A 19962-nucleotide genomic window follows, 5' to 3' on the forward strand; every position below is an offset into this window, starting at 1 on the left:
TTGATTACCCTATCATAAGTTGTAAGCACAAAAGTGCCCGAAATATGAAGATCTGACTACCCAGTCTGAGTCAAGTTGATAGAACACTGAAAGGGTTGCCTTTTGTGTCTATTTTGGATAGCATTGCCCTTTATATTTGAGGAAGGCACCAACCACCTAAGGGTGGATTAAGTAACGTTTTTTTCTAAGAAATGTAATGAAAAATAACAACTTATCGGATTAAAAACGATTAAAAAAGTTTTAGTTCCAATGGATTTCTGATTTTTTTAATGTTTTTTTAAAGGATTTTTTTATAGTTTCTGGACCAGGTGTTTTGATACTATTCTTAGCATTTTCAAAAGAGATCTCTATAGAAAACCTAAAGTTGATAAATACCCTAGATTCAGTAAATACTTAAATGCCATAAATCCAAACTAAAATGCTTGAAACGTTACCAAAACGCGCTCTTTTTTTACTCACTTCCGAACTTTCGTCGTAGCTCATATTCCTGCTGAGCGCACACCAGCCTTGCGGGTGAATCTGCAAAAAACAATAAGGAAGTCAGTATCCCGTTAATGACTAAGAACGACAATCGACCGACTCAGTCAGTCCAGCGGGTGTTGTAGGTGGTGTTTGATCTACTAAGACCCTAGGAAGAAGTCACGTATAATTACACGTCTCGTCCGCCTCATTCAGTCATTGCTGATTTAGTGTGGGTATGTATGGAAAACCCGCGCTAAGAAGTCGCCCAAAGTCAGAAAACACTCCCAACCAAGTTGCGCGCGTACCCAGAAGTTGTAAAGCTCTACACTATATATTATGACAAGCTACAATTAAATCAGCGAGCCAACGAACCATCCAAATCCGCATCAAACAGCGGTGAACGGGCTTAGCGGAGCTTTTACGTGGGATGGGGGAAGTTGTTCCAAAGAACCAACATGTGTGAAGAAGAAGAAGCCGCACATTTCGCAATGTGTGGCAAATGTAATTTGCTTACAAAATAGTGTTGCGAATCGGATCGCACACCTTCCCAAACCGTTTTGTTCGGTTGCGGTTCCGCGAAGAATTTGGTTATGCAACTGTGCGCAAACTTTGAACTCGCTGGTCAAAGCCAAGGTCTCTATACAGTGTGCCGTTTCTGTTGGGGTTGGTCTTGCAAGTGTCAATACCCTCTCTTCTCACGGTACACTGACTAGACGTGCGCGGTGCGATGGAACTGTGGCAGTAGTTTCGTAGCTCTACTCTGTCGCATTCGTAATGGTGATTTGTACCACGGTCAATGAATTTTAAACGCCCGGAATGCTCCCACGAATTCGTAACGTGGGGACACAGATTTGAAGAGGCGATTTTGCATAGAGGAGCCGTAAAGAGTTTAAATCTAGACGTACCTGCAGGGAGCTGATGACTTCCGCGTCGTTGCCTTCCGGAAAATCGCTAACCAGCTCGACGCGGTTGTACTTTTGCTTCTTGGAGAAAGCGTGGTCGTAGCGGGCCGCGTTCGGGATGAACTGGTGCCGCAGCTGCATCAGTCGGTACAGGTTCGGCTGCGAGGGGGAGGGGAAAAAGGTACAAATTACTGCTTGGATTCTCAAAAATACAAAACAAACAAAAAATGCTGCATACCCTGAACCCCCGCAGATCTTTGGCCAGCGAGGCCAGGTTGAGGTTGTGGATGATGATGAGATATCCGCCGGTTGTGCATATTACGAGTCTGTTCTCGTCCGGAACAAGCCGACAGCGCATCAGGCCGGGCGTGTGGAACACCTTCTGGTACACGAACCCATGCTCGGTGTAGCTGTTGATGTCCCACGTGAAGATGGATCCGTCGAAGCCGGAGGTCACCAGGAGGCAGTCTTTCTTTGAGTATTCAATGTTCTTCACCCAGTTCGAGTGGCCGTGCAGGCTGCGGATTTTGGACTTGAGATTTCGGGTGTCCCACAGGGCCACCGTCGTGTCGTCCGAGCACGTCGCAAACATCCGATTGTCGAGAAACCTAGCGATAGGGCGAGCGATGGAAACTCATGTCATGCCTTCGAAACGCTCGCCAACAAAGAATAACTTACTTGACGCAGTTGACGCTGTCGTTGTGGGCGTTCTTGATGGTGCACATTTGCTTTTCGGTAATCGGATCAAACAGCACGATCGTTTTTTTCTCGCAGGCTGCCACCAGGATTGACCTGTTTTGGGAGGAAGACAATGTACACGGAAAGGATTAGAATACAGTTGGCTAGCTGCGAAGATTGATAATTTAATTTGGGGGTTTTGAGTCAAACTGCGGTATAAGAATATTTCTAGGGGAGGTACGGTACGCCCCTAAAAAATAATGATATCTATCAACGATCATCCTGTTTACTTTTTTTTTTAATCTGAGCAACATCAATTGCTAAATACAGCCCTGACTTGTTTATCTGAATTTGACTCCATACCATCAAAATTAAGGAAAAACGATACCATGGTTTGAACCACTCTACTAATGATTCAGAACTACAGTATTGATTTTTGAACAATGAACATTCATGCTCAGATTCAATCAATACAAACGAATCATCATTGCGGTTACTTTACGCAGCGTGCCTGGCCGCTTATGGTGATAGTCAGTTGGAATAACACAAGCCGTTTTTTTTTGTATACAGCAAGAAGAGCGACTTGATCGCCTTTTTGGGGTGAAGATTATTTTTTTTGCAAAAGAGCAATTCCAGCCCAAAACAGGAATTTTTTAGGTACTTTTTTCTAGACCCTCTCCGATTTCAATGAAACTTTGTAGACATGTTATCCGACGCTTATATAAGCCATTGTGTATATGGAGCCAGTTACACTCGATAATGACATTTCAGAAGGGCGTACGTGTTTTACATATTTTTTTTATTTCGTAATTTAAATATTGGTGTATCTCGAAGCCGTTGCATCGTATCAAAAAGTGGTCAAAGACAAACTTTTAGGAAATTGGACGGGCTTTCCGAAAAAAATACACTGAAAGAAAAAACACTCCACTTTTATGAGATTTTTTGATTTTTAAGTTTAAAAGTCAGCCCCCGTTCAAATTTTTTGTGAAAATTAAAAAAAATTGTTTGAAAAGAGCCCACGATTATTTTTATTCAAATTTTGTGAAAATAGCCTTAGATGTTACAAAAATACTCACGAAATATGCAAAATACAAAAATGCTCTAAACATCAAAATTTTCAAAAACCGAACACGAGAGTCGATTCTCCAGACAATTTTACATAAAAGTCTCCATATTGACCATTGTCCTAAGTCCACTCCTTGTGAAGTTACAGCGGGTTTAAAAATAAAAATGTTGAAAAAATAGGTTTTTTGATGGTTTTTGGCAATTTCTAAATGACAGACTTGATTTTTCAGTCTCTAAAATATTTTTACCGGAAAGCTCGTCCAATTTCCCATAAGATTAAAATATTTTCGAGATTGAAAAATCAAGTCTGTCATTTATAAATTGCCAAAAGCCATCAAGCGTTTTTCTAAAACAAAAAAGAGTTCGAATCATAAAACGAACCGCATTCTCGGATTCTTGAACAATTTTACAACAAAAACAGTGAAATTTTTTTATCTGAATTACCAGTTTAAAGTTTTTGAAACATTATTCAGAAATATCGCCAGATTAATACACAGTTTCAATAGAACTTGTTTGTTAAAACTTGTACTTGTTTTCGTTCATGCTACACAATTTGTTTAATGTAAACAAAAATATTTTTTTGTTGTTGTATTTTTATGAAACAATCAAATATTAAAAGGTAATAAACGGAGTTAAAATACATTCAATTATGTCTGTTTTTTTTTCAATGAAGCATCAAAAGTGTCCATTTTTATTATTTTTTAAAGAAGTAACCCTAACAATGGTTCATTTGACGTGAACAATTCAAATGCACACTCTTAGCTGAATATTTGTAACAAACACAGAGCCTATCAGAGTCACATCGGTTTTAAAATAACAATTTTCAACGAAAATATTTTTAAAGGTACTACACTGCCCATGATCGCATAAATGTCCCATATGCATTTTCATCGTTTTTGAGTTAATGATGCAGTTTGGTTCAAAATCGTGTGCTCTTTGAGAAAAGCCTATAACATCCAGTACTTTGTTCTAGAAATCAGGAAGAAATCCAGTTTTTTTCGCGAAAACTTAACACGTAGCCTTATGTGTGGGACAAACTTCAAATGCGTTTTTCTCAGCATGCTGTTTTTTCACATTTATGCGAACATGGGCAGTACAGTGCACAGTGGGAAAAAAGGGCCCAAAAAATTACCGAAACATGTTTTCGCGCAAACCATCGATTGCTATACATCAAAAGCTTCGTTTTTGCACCAGAAACAATAATCCGATGAAAAATCGCACTGCACGGACCGGTGACCGGAGTACAGGCCACCGGAAGATCCGGATTTTCGGAATTAGTATCAGATTTATCCAATTATGAACTGATTTGCATTCTTCGATCATGAAAAGTCATGCAAAACAATCCTAGAATAATATTAAATACCGTACGACCCATTGGAACCAGTTCCATCGATCTCCGGTGGCCACATCCGGAACCTCATTATATAACAGCGTAAACTAGTCATGCGACGTATCAAATTTCTTGATTTTGCATGGAGAGTATCCTTAAGATGTATTTTTGCCTCCTTGACCGGTTCCCAGTTCTCCGGTGGCCACATCCGACATCCACTCTTGCAACATATCAAACTTCATGTTATTTAAAAGAGGAGTGTAAAACTTAGATTAATATTATTCTAGGATTGTTTTGCATGACTTTTCATGATAGAAGAATGCAAATCAGTTCATAATTGGATAAATCTTATACTAATTCCGAAAATCCGGATCTTCCGGTGGCCTGTACTCCGGCCACCGGTCCGTGCAGTGCGATTTTTCATCGGATTATTGTTCCTGGAGCAAAACCGACGCTTTTGATGTATTGCAATCGATGGTTTGCGCAAAACCATGCTGCAGTAATTTTTTGGGTCCTTTTTTCCCACTGCACAGTGGTCCGAAACCGAAATCTAGCGTGACAAAATTGATAGCGGTCACACGTTAAGATTTAGAGCTTTGGTATCTTCGGTACAAATAATCAGGGTCAATTGGGGCCTCTTTTGGTATGGTAGACATTAGGGTGGTCCAAATTTTAGGGTGGTTCAGAATTTTTATTTTGGCGGGATGACGAGATAACGCTTTGGTGTCTTCAGAAAAGTTGTAGGGAACACCATTCTGAGCAATTTTGCTGAATAGCACAAAGCTCTAGCTTCAAACGGGACAGTGGACTCTCTCGTTGACGATATTGAAAGACGGTCCTTTCGGAAGAGCGGAAGTTATCAAATTATAGAACGAAAAATCAAAGCAATCTATTTGAAGGGACTGAAAAATTTATTGACAGCTGGAGCAATATTAATATCGAGACGATCGACAGCCATAGAGTTCAATGTATTGAAAAAATGTACATGGACATTCTGTGACCTACCCCACAACATGATAAAAATATCAGATTTTTATGTTTACATTTTTTTATTTCTATGAAACGCTGTCCATCGATTCCTTATGTCCAAACAACCATCATTAGTTTCTTCACACAAGTCTCCATACAAATTTGGGCCTATGAGTGCTATGAAAACATTCGAAAATCGATGATCTTCTGATCGATTTGGTGTCTTCGGCAAAGTTGTACGTTATGATTAGGAATATTCAGAAAAAATAGTTAGGCCGTTGCAAATATTTTCAAAGTTTATGTCCCCCTTCAAAATGGTCTGAAAAATCAGGGGGCAAAAACTATTATTCCAAAAACTTCAAAATTTCATGAAAATAGAAGCTAAATCAACTGATGTCAATCTAAAATGCATTTTTCTGCATTGATAATCATATTTAGCATGTTTGGTCTTGTTAAAAAAATGTTTTGAATTTTTATGAAATTCTAATGTACAGCACCGCGAAAATTTAATTTTCAGCAAAAAATAAAAAATTTGTCAATACCTAGATATTTTGGAAACTAATGATGGCAAAACAACTGGACAGGTGTATAATGCATTTTAAAACACTTTTCTCGTTAAAATGTTGAAACCATCCCTCGTTATTTCAATTTTAATACTTTTTTATTTTTTTGACCCCCTATTTGACCTTACACTGAGATGACACTTTGGTCAGAGATGAAAACAGATTCAAAAAACTTCAAAATTTAAGTACACCGTATTTTGAGTTTGCCTTATAACTAAAATAAAAAATGACTATTTTCTTAATTTTGTTTTTTTTCTTTGAAAAAAATTAATGAAAAAAACAGTTTTTACATAGTTGAACCAACCAGTTTGAGATATACAATTTCGATTGAAATTACACATTATTTTAAGTTTACATATTTGCCGTATTTTAAATTTGCATGTAGACTTGAATGAAGAACTTAATTATGCAAATCGGCTTATTTGGACATAAGGATGGACAAATTTCATGCAAAATTCTAGAGAATTACCCTGTTGGGTCGGCATGATTTTAATACAGGGTTTCTTAATAAATTTTATGAATATTTTTTTTATTTATTTTAACTCGTTTTATTTGAATAAAAACGTTACAGTAAATTTTTAAAAGCAACAATGCTATTGAAAATCTACCTAAACATAGAGCATAATTGCAAAAACTGGAATTTCTCCAGATTTCTAGAACAATTCTTTTATTTTTGAAGCTTTTTTTGAATAAATTTGTGTTAGTTTCTATTTAAATGTAATTCTCAATAGTTGGACTTTTTAATTTTTCCATATTTTTCCACTTTTTAAAGACAGTTTTTGACGTGTAATTATTATCTGAATAAGAAATGCCTAGGTACTATTTGAATTTCTGGAAAAGTCAGGGAAATGTCAGAAATTCGAAAATGGAATTTGAGTTAATTTTTATGTCTTTGGTGTCGACACAACACTGAACAATTTAAAATTCTTTGTAGGTAGTTCATATATTGAACAAAACACTCGAGTTCGTTTTCGTAGATTTACAGATCGTAAAATATCATAATTTTATATTATATGTCTAACGCAGTTTTACCCAAAACTCGTCGCAATTACACCGTTCAATTTGATCAATCAACGATATTTTGCCATTCATCGAACCGAAATGTTAAACCAATCGAGGGCAAATCCTCTGCATGTACGCTCTAACGTCAGCAACCGGGCAAGAACTTCAAATTATAGCTTCGATGATTGACCGGTTAACTGTCCGTCCGGAGACGGTGACGGTGACGACGATGACGAAGCCAAACAGATATCAACCCAAGCGATGAGGAAGTGTCAGACAGAACAGAACGCGAATCCGCGAATCAGTCAACCAGGGAGGAGGTACCTCACAAACTAGGTGAAAGAGATGGTTTGGCTCGCCTGAAACAAAGATATGCTACGCGGCTGAGCAACACAAACCAGGTTGGAGGTGGTCATGGCCAGGCCAGGATTTGGAAGTGGTTCTGTTGCGTCGCGGGCTGCCTCGTGTTCTGGCTTAGCGCATTCAAGACAGAGACACAGAACCTGAACTTCGTGCTTTTTTTTTGTTTTGTTTGCTGTTGTCTTCCCTCACACTTCTAACGCACAGCCAGCAGAACGAGTCAAGGTCAGTTGGCATTAGGGAAGTAAGTTGAGTTTAGGTTGAGTTTAACGCGCGGTGTGAATGGAGTCGAGCACTTACGCAGAGTGTTGTTTTATTAATGAACGGTGAACGGGGTTCACCATTTTCGGGAATTTTCGAATCGTAATGGACATTTAGGCTATTCTTGAAAAGACTGTCAGTGATTGAATGCCGTTTGTGCGGGTGCGATCAACTGTGAACGATTACGTTGAATTAAAAAAGTGGAAAGGATAGACTAAGCAATTTCATTTGTTTTGAGAGTGACAGTAAGTAAAATTTCAAGGTAGCTTAACGCTGCCGACTTAGTTCTACTTAGAAGTTCATTTTGGAGCTAAAATCCTTTTTTAAGCCAAAAACTTGAATAGCCAGCCATGTGGTGGTGACTCGTATTCTAGTTTTCCTTAGCATCCTTTTACAATATATAAAGTAGCAAAAACTAACCGGTTTCGTCATGCTTGTTTGTTGATCTATTTAAGGCGCAAAAAAGGTGGGTAGTCTTAGTCATGTGAAGAATTGCATAAGATTGCGCAATACTATAATTATTTAACTTTTTTGTAATCTTCACATCACCAGAAAAAACATAAGACATCGTGCAAAAATGTTATTTTGTAAAGAGAGCCTGGAGTTTTTTTACTCCTCTAGCACCGATGGTAGCACTTTTAATCCATTAGAATTTTAGACAAAACCTGAAGGGAGCGAATGATCTATAAGGTTAAAGTTCCCCTAATAAAATCAACCATAACAACATGCTACAGTATGTAAAAAAAGTATTTACACCCCTTGGGCACTATGCACATTTTGTGATGAAACATGTAAAAAAATTAAAGTTGAACAGGAACCTAGTAGGGTAGAGTAGTCATCAATGAGACACGGGGAACAATGATAAAATGGCTCTCACAAGTCGTAGTTTCAACCAATCAGGCTCATATTTGGGGGAAAGGTGTGTCTACTGGATACACATCTGCCATATTAGTGGCTTTGGTGAACGCTCCTTGAAGAGTAATCTATAAATGTTTGATTCTGGGGTGTAAAGTAAATTATGGACAAAAAATACTTTTTTTGCTCGTAGGCTGCCATTTACACAAAAACTAATATTTCTTCAAATTTTTCGATTCATAGATTAAGTTGGCTACAATGTCCTTTTTTATTAGGTTTGGCCAAAATTTAGAATATACCCAGAATTCAGGCTGTCTCATTGTTCCCTCATCTATTTAGCCTATGGTAACAATAAGACACTTTTGATTTTTCTTCAATAAACTTTTCAAAATCGATGAAAATTTTCAAAACATGAATTAAAAGTGATTTTTGGCATTTTATAGAGTTTAAACTTCATTTAACCAAAAATACAGTTATTTGGTACAATATATGGATTTTACAAAATTTCAATACTTTTAGTGTAACTTTGTTATTAAAGTTTCCATGTAGGCAAAATTGCTCTAAATGTTCAAGGCAAGTCACTCCTGCAATGGAACAATATAAAAAATGCTGATGTTTTGCTAGAAAAGTTGATTGTAAAGTGTCCTATTATTTCAGCTGTCTCATTGTTCCTGCCATGCGTCTACAATGAGACAGTTGAATAACTCTGGCTGTAGATGTCGGATCGATCTCATATTTGGTCAATGTTAGAACACATTAAAAGAAAGATAATGCAACTAAAAGCTCATTAAAACATTCTAATGAAAAAATTAGAAAAATCGTTGAAAGTTGAAAACCAAAAGTGTCTCATTGATGACTACCCTACCCTACTACGTTTTGTTAAGAAACTCATGCCAAACATTTTGCTACAAAAAGCTCATGAAAAGATGATTTCTATAAAAAGTTATATAACAAATACTATTACGAAAATAAAAAAGGTGCAAAAAAAGTTTGTACACCTTTCGAAAAATTAACATAAATAATGTTATTTGTTGACAAATCACCATAAATCCAGTCTCCCAACTCCAAATAGGCATCCTTGACTGATTAAAAATAATTTGGATTGAATATAAAGTTTACTAACTACTAAGAGTATAAAAAGTTTATATAACTCTGAAATTCAATATAAAACTTATCTAAACTTAATTTTGCAAACTTTAGTTCAACTAAATGTCAATATATTACCATAGAATTGCTAAATAAACATTTTGGAGTGGGTATAACACCGTTTTGGGGGTATTTGTATCGATAGAATAGATTTTTCGTTGGAATTTCGTACCAACCCGGAATTACGTCGTAGGAAAATCCGCCGGCATCCGAACCGGTCCACGATTCATAAGTCAACCTATGTGGAATCGGAAAGGGCATAAAATTTCCGATCTTTTGATACCCATACATCTAGGTTTTCTTTAAAACCTACGTTTTAAATACCTGGGCAAAAAGTGAGTTTGATCTACGAGAACAAAAATTAGGAAAGTCCATACATTTTTGGCAGGTTGCTCAAACGAAACCATAACAACGTTTTTGCTTAGGTATTTAAAAACGACGAAATAGCCTACTTTTCTGTACCAAAAATAACAGAATCGAATAGCAACACTTTTCAAAATAAATGCTGAAAAGTTCTACTTTTAAGCACTCAAAAGGGTGCTGAAAAGTTGAACTTTTCAGTACTTGTTTTGAAAAAAAAATCATGTTTGTTTATTGATTTAAACGATTTATTGACAAAATACATGAAAATTTGACTTAAAATTTCACTCAATGTGGGTCTCGTGGCGCAGGGGTAGCGGCTTCGGCTGCCGATCCCGATGATGCTATGAGACGCGGGTTCGATTCCCGCCTTATCCACTGAGCTTCTATCGGATGGTGAAGTAAAACGTCGGTCCCGGTTTCTCCTGTCTCGTCAGAGGCGCTGGAGCAGAAATCCCACGTTAGAGGAAGGCCATGCCCCGGGTGCCAATAGTTTCGTTTCGTGTTTTTTGGAATTGTACTCGTTGCAAAACTTGATTTTTTCAGCACTCTTCGTATTTATCCAACTCGGTGAACCTCGTTGGATAAATGTACGACTCGTGCTGAAAAATCCTCTTTTTGCAACTTGTTGCATAAACTACTATTGCGATTTACAAATGGATGCTATAAAGTTGGAGTTTTCAGCACATGTATTCAACAGAATGAAAACATGGACATTTAACCTAATATCCCATTCAACGGAGGTTTTATCCTTGCTAAAAAAATTACTTTTTACAGCTTTTAGCATAAACACATATATTTAAAAAAAATGAGAAGACACGCATGACTCCTGAATTTTGCTAGGGGTTTTTTTTTACACAAACCGACCAGGCGGCAACTCCGGAGCGCGATTGATTCAATTATCGGTGATTATTGGATAATTGTGCCACCAAAGTGGCTCGCAGTCCAAATTTACGAATCACTCCAAAGTAGAACGCTATAAAGAGCTTTTTTTAAAATAATAAGCGACTGCGCAAATTCTAATTACCCGACGGCTCGAAAACGGAGCAAAATTGTAACGTTTCGATTGCTCAATCGATCGCGCGTCAATGTGGATGTCATTTTACTCCGCAAAGATCAGGAAAGGTTAGCGGTTGTAACGGAATCGCGTTAGCCTTACAAATCGATTTGCTCCTCGTAAATTTACACCTCCGACTGAGCGGAAATCAACCGATGAACCGCGTTAACACGTGTAATTCCCGTTCCAGTCTGCTGCACATGCAAACAGGCTCATAAATTAGCCGCCGTCGATGCCAAAGTACGCGGTATACCGGCGCTTGTTAGCGATCATCTGCCGATCGACAGCGGCCGGCAAACTTGTGCCGGAACGTCGGTAACTAAAAGTGTGAACACTTTCAAGAAAGTTGTGAGGCGCATTTCTTTAAATTTGTTTTGTATTTTGAACTTAACTGTTTTTTTTTTTTTTTTGATCAAAATAAGGTCGTTCGGAGAATCAAACAAATTTTACATCGAGCAATTTCGATGATTATAAGTTATAACATGTTTTTCTGAACATTCAGTACAGTTGTTCTAGTTCTCAGATATTTAATACCCGAAGAGTGCTACATAGAACAGCGCCAATAGAGTTACGTTCACCTTCCTACTATTTGTCTTCGAAAACTCAACCGGCAATGAAGTGCCTTATCTCGGTTCTGCTGATATCGATTATCTGTGCCGTTCAGTCAAAATGGTTACTGGACAAAATCGTAAGTCAGCTTCACACAACAAGTAATCTATCACCGATGATCTGCATGGTCCAAAGTACCACCAGAAGCGGTCCTCTTCAAGACGTCTACCGGCAATCCGCGAATCTTGGCAATCAACAGTTGATCATCACGTCAAATATTAGCAGTGTGAATCTGTCGCGAAAGTGTACTCATGTTCTGGTTGGCTTACATGGTCAAAAATGGCAGTTGGTTGTAGACATCATGGCTAAACTATTCCGCAAGAAGATCTGGAATAATTGTGGTTGCTTCATTTTCATTACTGAGTCAAGTTTTAACAGTAACCTTCTAGTGCAATATGTCGTTTTGATGGATACCTATGGTATTGCCAATTCAGCGTTGATTTTTTGCAAAGAATCACAAGCCCACGGTTGGAATTACTTTACAAAACGCATACTTGATTTCGCAACGATTTTCAGTATGGTCAATCATCTACGGAAAGACTACCTGCTCGATGTGATGGGGAATCCGTTCCGAGCTAGCTTCAAAGCTGATATTCCGACGATGATGACCACTATCCAGACTCAATTTGGAGGTTCATTCGTGCAATTGTTGAGGATCTACGTAAGGTACATAAATGCATCACTTAGGTGGCACTTTGGACTTGGTCAAGAATCCGAGCAAGCACGGAACAAACTTTTTACGAATGCGATGGTGGACTTTGCCCCGAACGCTGGTTTCAATCATCGGTACCTGGATTACATCCATGGTAACACGCCGGGATACTTGGTATTGTTAATCCCGGAGAAAATGAATGACCCTTTCTTCGAAAGCTTGCTGATTCCATTCTCGACTACACTTTGGATCGTTATCTTTGTAATACTCATCGTTTGTTCGCTTCTGCATAGCATGTTCAAACAGTACTTTCCACGGAACATGGTATTGATGATATTTTTCGGAAGTGCAACCGCTGAACACGCTTTGCAGAGATCGGAACGGTTGCTCTCTGCGTCCCTTACCGTTATCATCTTTCTGCTCTGCGAGTCATATCTCGCGATAATGGTCAGCTACATGCTGGACGTCAAGTATCAAGATCACCTGCAGACTATAGACGATCTTGAGCGATCTTCGATTTCCTATTGTCTCAAGCCGGGAGAGGATCTTGAGATATACAAGCGGTTCTTCAATGTATTCTCTCCCACTCTGGTGGGTCGAATCATCCGCCCAAAAACTTCAAATCACTGGTATGACATCGAATCGTGCTCGTGGATGTTACGGCACGAAGTGGCACAAGTCTTTCTGGGATCTGAACAAAACTACGACCGCAACACGATGCGTCGAAAGATGTACATGCTGCCACAGATGCTGAGCTGCATGTCCAGGCTTCACTCCGTGTCCCGGCTGAGACCATTTCGGGAGCACTTCCTGGCAGTTCAACAACGCATGATCGACGCTGGATTCTGGCAACACTGGAACGACGCCGTCATGAGTGCTGTCCTGATACGGAAATGGGACACGTTCAGCGTGTTTTCATTCGATGATCTTATTTCGCTTTGGTACATCCTTTTGTACGGATACCTGCTGAGCTTGGCGGGCTTCATCGGGGAAATATGTTTCAGAAAACTACCCATTCACCAAAATACCAAAAAATAGCTACGTTGCAAGCATCCGGAATCGGATACTTCCGCAACGTCAACTCTTCGAGGGTCACTACAGTTAACCTCAAACTGCAAGCAAACAAACAAGCTTTGACAACTAATCTCGAGCGAGAATATCGATTGCGAGCGACTAGTGTTTTTTTGTGTGTTGTTGTTGCTGCACATTGGTGTCGTTTTCCTTCGATCTAGTTTTGAATGAAGCCTCCACACACAGCTGCTGCAGTCTCAGGAACAACTTTCAAAGCAAGAAAAAGGTTTTTTTTGTTTGTTGTGGTTTGGAACTATAACACAGACAGACACATTTCCGTTGAGATGAATATACTTTAATCTTTGCACTGAAAAGTAAAGCTTTCAATTTTGAAGAGTCCATTAATCAAAACGGTTAGTAGATTACAAGTTTTTTTTCTTAAAAAAAGTCACCTTGAATTTTGATTACTTTTTTAGGTATTAAAAAAAGGTCCGGGTTAATTTTATTTAGGTTTTTGTCCTGGCTTGATATTAAGTTTCAATATAACATTGTCGTTAACCTTAGTGCAGCAACGAAATCTTTTGCGATCTCACACGCGCTGTACCAGAAGTATGTTACTGCAGCCAGGAAAAAAAAAGCTCAACCGCAAATACACGAGGCTTTTTAATAGAGTTGTTCTTTAATGGCTATTTATGACTTGAGGATTGATTGCAAACTTCAAATTGACTGCTAAACTTTGGCTGTTTCCGATTTATTGTTTAACTTTAGTAACTACATCCACAAGCCTAGCAAATGCTTAAACACTCTTAAACTTGGAAAATTAAGGTGTCATAACAAATCTTGCTATTGATATGCCAATTGAAAATTTAAAAAAAAAATAAGTGCAAATTTTTTACAATTTACTCTTTTAACATTTTTGCATAAAATTACATTTAAAACCATTAATCGTATCTAATGATAGGAAAACCCTATCTGATCTGAACGTAATATTTGAACGAACCATAAAATTTTGCCTTGCGGTGGCCGAGACTGTAAAGGCACTGAACGCAAGAATAGTCAAAGCTCTTGGGATCAAATCCCGATACCGACACTTTTTATTTTTGTATTTTCTTCGTATGATTTCCCGTTTCAATCCTGATGCAAAGTGAAAAATCTTAAAACTATTTTTTGCCAATTTTGAACCATTTAATCAAGCAAAACAATGTAAAAGGGCCAATATGGATTTGTAAACAAGCAGACTGTCCTGCTCATGTCCGTGAATGTTCACATTGTTTTGCTTGAAATGCTATTTGGAAAGGAGAACTCTTCTTTTTTTGTCTATCTAGAGTTTGATAAGTTTCATGTGACTTTTCCGATGTTAGAAAAATGTATTTTAACTAATATTGCTCACTTTTTATGACAACATTATTATGCAGAACTTTTTAGTCCCAGATCAAGCGTTGACAAACTTTTTTGGTTTAAATTTATATTTAAACAATGTGAAAACAAACACTTGTAAAATTTAAAAAAAAACAGCGTGAAAATTATGTTAATAAGCAAATACGCTAATAATAACTAGAGCGTCCAATTTCCCGGGAATTTCAGGGAAATTAAAAAAAAAAATCTTGGTTCTGATTAATATGTTGCATCAAAATTGAATAGGACAACGACTTTAGTGATTAAAAAAGTCGATGAGTCTGTGCTCTCTTCTACCAACCAAGCTTGCTGATTTTCCTATCTAGTTAGCATAAGAAAGTACAGAGGCATCGAAGTGTAAAGATAAACTAATGCCTTGACTGCATGTCAAAATTCATAGAACTATAAGAAAATGTATAATTTTTCTAACTATAATCGTACAATAAATCAAAAAATGATTTTTGGTATTTTTGTTGTGAAGTATGTATTTTTTCATCAAAGTGTTTGAACAGTAAGTAAAATGAATCCATACTCCACAATAATAAAATTTCTTTAAAACTTTCCTTTTTGACCACTTTGAGAGAGTATTGTTTGACACATGAAGTTGAAACAAAGTTGAAATGAAAAAAAAAAAATTCAAAAATTAAGTTTTTCATAACAATTAAGTTTTCTAAAACAAGTCATACTGGAGCAAAATCGATTTTTATTTCTTTTTTTTTTAATTTAAATTTTTGTATTTTTCAATCCGGCTGAAACTTTTGTGGAGCTTTTGGTAAGCCCAAAGAAGCCATTTTGTAGTTCGTCCATCTAATTTTCCATACAAATTTGGCAGCTGTCAATACAAAAATGATGTATGAAAATTCAAAAATCTGTATCTTTTGAAAGAATTTTTTGATCGATTTGGTGTCTTCGGCATAGTTGTAGGTATGGATAAGGACTACACTGAAAAAAATGATACACGGTAAAAAAATGGGTGATTTTTAATAAAACTTTTTGTCACTAAAACTTGATTTGCAAAAAAACACTGGTGTCGCTGTTCGTATGGGGTGAGTGATTGTGGTAATCGAATAATAGCATCATTAGTGCGCTGGAAGTGGGGACGCAAAGTCGTGATTATGCAGGTTATTTTTTTTGTGTGCTTTTGTGTCGCTATTCGTATGGGGTGAGTGATTGTGGTCATCGAATAATAGCATGACTTACTGAATTATTTGTGTCTTGAGCGTAATTTTCGTTAAGTAATTGGTGTTTTTTTGTGATTTTTTTTGGTGATCTTAATTAATTGTTTTGTGATTTTCAAAGCCCTTCCTATATCATCGTTGATCGGAAGGCACGGCGTCGGGTAAATTGTGTATAATTTTTTGAATAAGGTTTTATTTTTGGCTTCCTCTCCGAGGAATGCCATATAAAATCACTTGAAAATTGGCCAAAAAATTGCACCTCGATTTCTCGGAAATGGCTGAACGGATTTGGACACTTCCGGTTGCATTCGATCCCTCTTAGCTTCCGATAAGTCGCTATTGAAAATCTTCCCGTAGCCCTTTCCTGTCAAAAGATATTTACGAAAACGATTTGCAAACCTAAAACCGAAAAACAAAAAAACGATGAAAATTTTTCAAAATTGCTTCATTTTTGCATAACTAGGTAGTCTGGAATGTCCTCCATCCCTGGCTGAAACGGGATAAAAATCCATTGAAATTTGCCAAAGTTACAGCCACTTTAAGAAACCTGTTTGCATTCAGCCGCCTTCAAATCGACTAAAACGAGGCCAAAATTAACCAAAATGTCGGCATGTTGCACATTTTTGGAAAGCTCTTTCAAAACCCAATCCACTGAGATACATATCTCGACGAATTATTAAGCTTAGTCGTTAATATCTGCGGTAAACTGCTATTTTTGACGATACCAATGCATTATCACATGCTGGTTCGCCCATCCGGCTATAAAACCCAGAACTATTATACTTCATTCGAAAGCATTTTTCTTCGTGCTTCGAATGTCATCTTAGGAAATAAAATTCCCTTTGTAAATCGCGTCAAGCATGCAAAGATTCCACCCGACCTCAAATCAGATCCAGTATAGCCTCAAAAACGTCTTAGCCAAGCCAAGACAAGTCAAGTCATCTCGGGAAATGACAATATGTTATGTGTTCTTAGATACCTATCCTTGAGCCATCGATCGACTCCGTTAGCGATACACTTTTTACCCTTTCTTAAATTTTCGCTTTAGCTACGGAATAGGGGGATGGCGTCGCTATTTTTAGACCACGTTTTCCACTTTTTCTCATCGAAACCGTCTACTTTATCGACTTCATTTAGCTGGGCGAGATAGGACGCCGTCTATTTTTAGACGATGACTCAGCACTTTTCCACTCTTGCGCTTAAAAAAAACAGGTGGCAGCACGATGTAACGCCACGTCCCTATGTGAGAGCGGAATGCGAGAGAGGGAGAGAGTTTACGGAAATGGAGCATTTCCATTCGAGCAGTTTTTGCTTTTTTCTACAATGTATTCCTTATGGAGCGAACTGTCAAAAACTGCTCGACGGCGGGTGCTCCATTATGACTCGTTCGAGCACTGCATTAGTTTTTACGCCGTGACAGCATTAGACAGCTCGCGTGCATTGTTTACATGGATTTTCGTCGACAGACCGTAGGCGTATTTTACTTTTACTGGGATAGAATAGCATTCGATTTAGTAAGCCTATAGACTATATACATTATAAAGTAATATGCTTTCTATCAAAAAGGATCGCAAAGTTATTACTTTAAATTGTTTTAAAAATCCGTTTTAAATCCTTTGCGGTCGTATAAAGTGTCATGGTACCCAGAAAATTAAGCTTTATCATGTTGTTTTTTTCATAACATTATTTTTATTAGGTTCTTTTCGGTACTGGGACCTGGTTAGGACCGAGCTTTATCATTGTGAACAATAATATTAGTAATTTAGTTGAATTTTAGACCTCAATCAACGAATCGTCTATATATATTCAATGTATATTATACATGTACATTCTCAATTCATAAATTTGTGTATGAACCGAGAAGAGGAAGCCCCCATTCACCTAGGTGGATTAAGTAACGTTTTATGGTGAAAAGGCCATTTCTATATAATGATCGAAAGACGCACTGACATTTTGGATTAATTAATAGTGGAGTGAAATAATTGTGGTGAGTGACTTTGTGTGTTAACCAAAAAGACCTTCCCATAGCATCGTTGCTCGAAAGGCTTGCCGACGGGTCTGTTATGAAAGTCCTCCCCATAGCATCGTAGCTCGGGAGGCATCGAAAAGCCAATACCTTATCCTACTAACCCAAAAAAATAATGATCACGTGATGCTTGAAGGAGATGCTGTGGATTCAACGGTCTCAAGCGGTATCAACAAGTATATAGCGAAAAACTGTGTGCTTAATGAGTCTGCAACTTCAACTATCGGACTAACATTCCTCCCTTTCGTTGAACTGCACGCTTCTTGGGAGGGCGCCGGTATTGACTAATAAAGTAGGGATCTTCAGAGGTTAAACATTGAACGGATGGTTGGCTCCCACTGATCATTTTTGATTCATTGTTTAACTTCAGCTGATCTGTCAATAACGGAGTAGCAGCTCATTGGCAGTCAACCATGCTCATGCTCATGCTCATGCTCATGCTCAAACTTGATTTACAAAAAAAACACTATTTTTAATTTTTTTTATTTTTTTTTTTGTATGTTTTAGAGGACATAAAATGCCAACTTTTCAGAAATTTCCAGAATGGGCAAAAATCTTTGACCGAGTTATGATTTTTTGAATCAATACAGATTTTTTCAAAAGATCGAAATATTGGTCGCAACGCAAAAAATTTTTAACTTCATTTTTCAATGTAAAATCAAATTTGAAATCAAAAAGTACTTTAGTAAAATGTTGATAAAGTGCATCGTTTTCAAGTTATAGCCTTTTAAGGTAACTTTTTTGAAAATAGTCGCAGTTTTTCATTTTTTTTAAATTAGTTAGCACATGTTAGCCTACTTTTGAAAACAATATTTATAAAAAGCTGAGAAAATTCACTATATTTTGCTTTTTTGAACTTTGTTGATACGACCTTTAGTTGCTGAGATATTGCCATGCAAAGGTTTTAAAACAGGAAAATTGATGTTTTCTAAGTTTCACCATTTTCTATCGCAACTAATGGTCCGATTTACAATGTTAAAATATGAAACATTCGTGAAATTTTTCGATCTTTTCGAAAACAATACTTTCAAAATTTTCAAATCAAGACTATCATTTCAAACGGGCCAAACATTCAATATTACGCCCTTTCAAATGTTAGTCTTGATTTGAAAATTTGATAAAATGGACGCCCTAATAATAACGATTGGAGGTTGTAGAGAAGGCCTACAACTACAAATAAAAAGAACAAATAAAAAGAACAAAAAAAAATAACAGGATAAATGCATTTTATAAGATATAAATATAAAACGATAAAAGCATTTTTTGTTAAACAATGCTCAAATGATCTCCAAAATTCGAGAAAAATATTTTTAAAAAATACCTAAAAAGTTTGGACGACGGACACCAATCTTCGGCAAAGTTGAAGGTATTGAGGCGATTTTAATGTTTTACTAAAAAAATGAAATTGTATTTATAGTGCCTTTACACAAGATGGCCAAAACTAAGTGTTGCAAATTCAAAACAAACTCCAGATCTGCTAAAAATTTATTAAGGCCGATGCAAATATTTAAAAAAGTTTTTGTCTCTCGGCCTTGGCCGAGGTCAGGGGGGGGGGGGCAAAAAAATAAAAATATATAAAAATTTTAGTAACAAGCCATAGTCTTTACATTTAAATGAAAAAAGTGTTTTAAAATGCATTTTACACTAGTTCAGTTGTTTTGCAATCATTAGTTTTCAAAAAATCTAAGATCTGACAAAAAGAAAAATTGTATCGAAAAAAAAAAGATTTTGCATCAAAAATTTTCAAAAAATCTTAAGATTTTTTAATAAACCCAAACATGCTAAAAATGATTTTAAACGCAGGAGAATGTATTTTAATTTGATTTCAGTTGGTTGCACTTGAATTTTCATTGAAATTTTGAAGTTTATTGTAAAAATATTTTTTTTTGCCCCCTGATTTTTCGGGCCAATTTTGAAGGGGGGTGACAAAAACTTTTAAAAATATTTGTACCAGCCTAATTGAATCTATGGAATAAAGAAATGTAATCTTCTACAACGAAAGACTACGTAAACTAAAGACTTGACATAACTTCAACATCTACAATCCAACCCCGCCTCTAGACGGGCTTCAATACAAAAAT

The 19962-nt window shown here is 36.9% G+C and overlaps 1 protein-coding gene across 1 annotated transcript in view; it reads right to left on the bottom strand.

Moving 5' to 3' along the window:
* LOC6037949 (DDB1- and CUL4-associated factor 10 homolog) overlaps positions 1-19962 on the bottom strand; it is a 45498-nt gene that overhangs the window by 3417 nt on the left and 22119 nt on the right. The window contains 4 exon segments of the mRNA XM_038266829.1: positions 460-519; positions 1368-1523; positions 1603-1972; positions 2043-2156. Of these exon segments, the coding sequence (XP_038122757.1) occupies positions 460-519; positions 1368-1523; positions 1603-1972; positions 2043-2156 (700 nt within the window).

Source organism: Culex quinquefasciatus, chromosome 1, assembly GCF_015732765.1.
Source record: "Culex quinquefasciatus strain JHB chromosome 1, VPISU_Cqui_1.0_pri_paternal, whole genome shotgun sequence".
Lineage (NCBI taxonomy): Eukaryota > Metazoa > Arthropoda > Insecta > Diptera > Culicidae > Culex > Culex quinquefasciatus.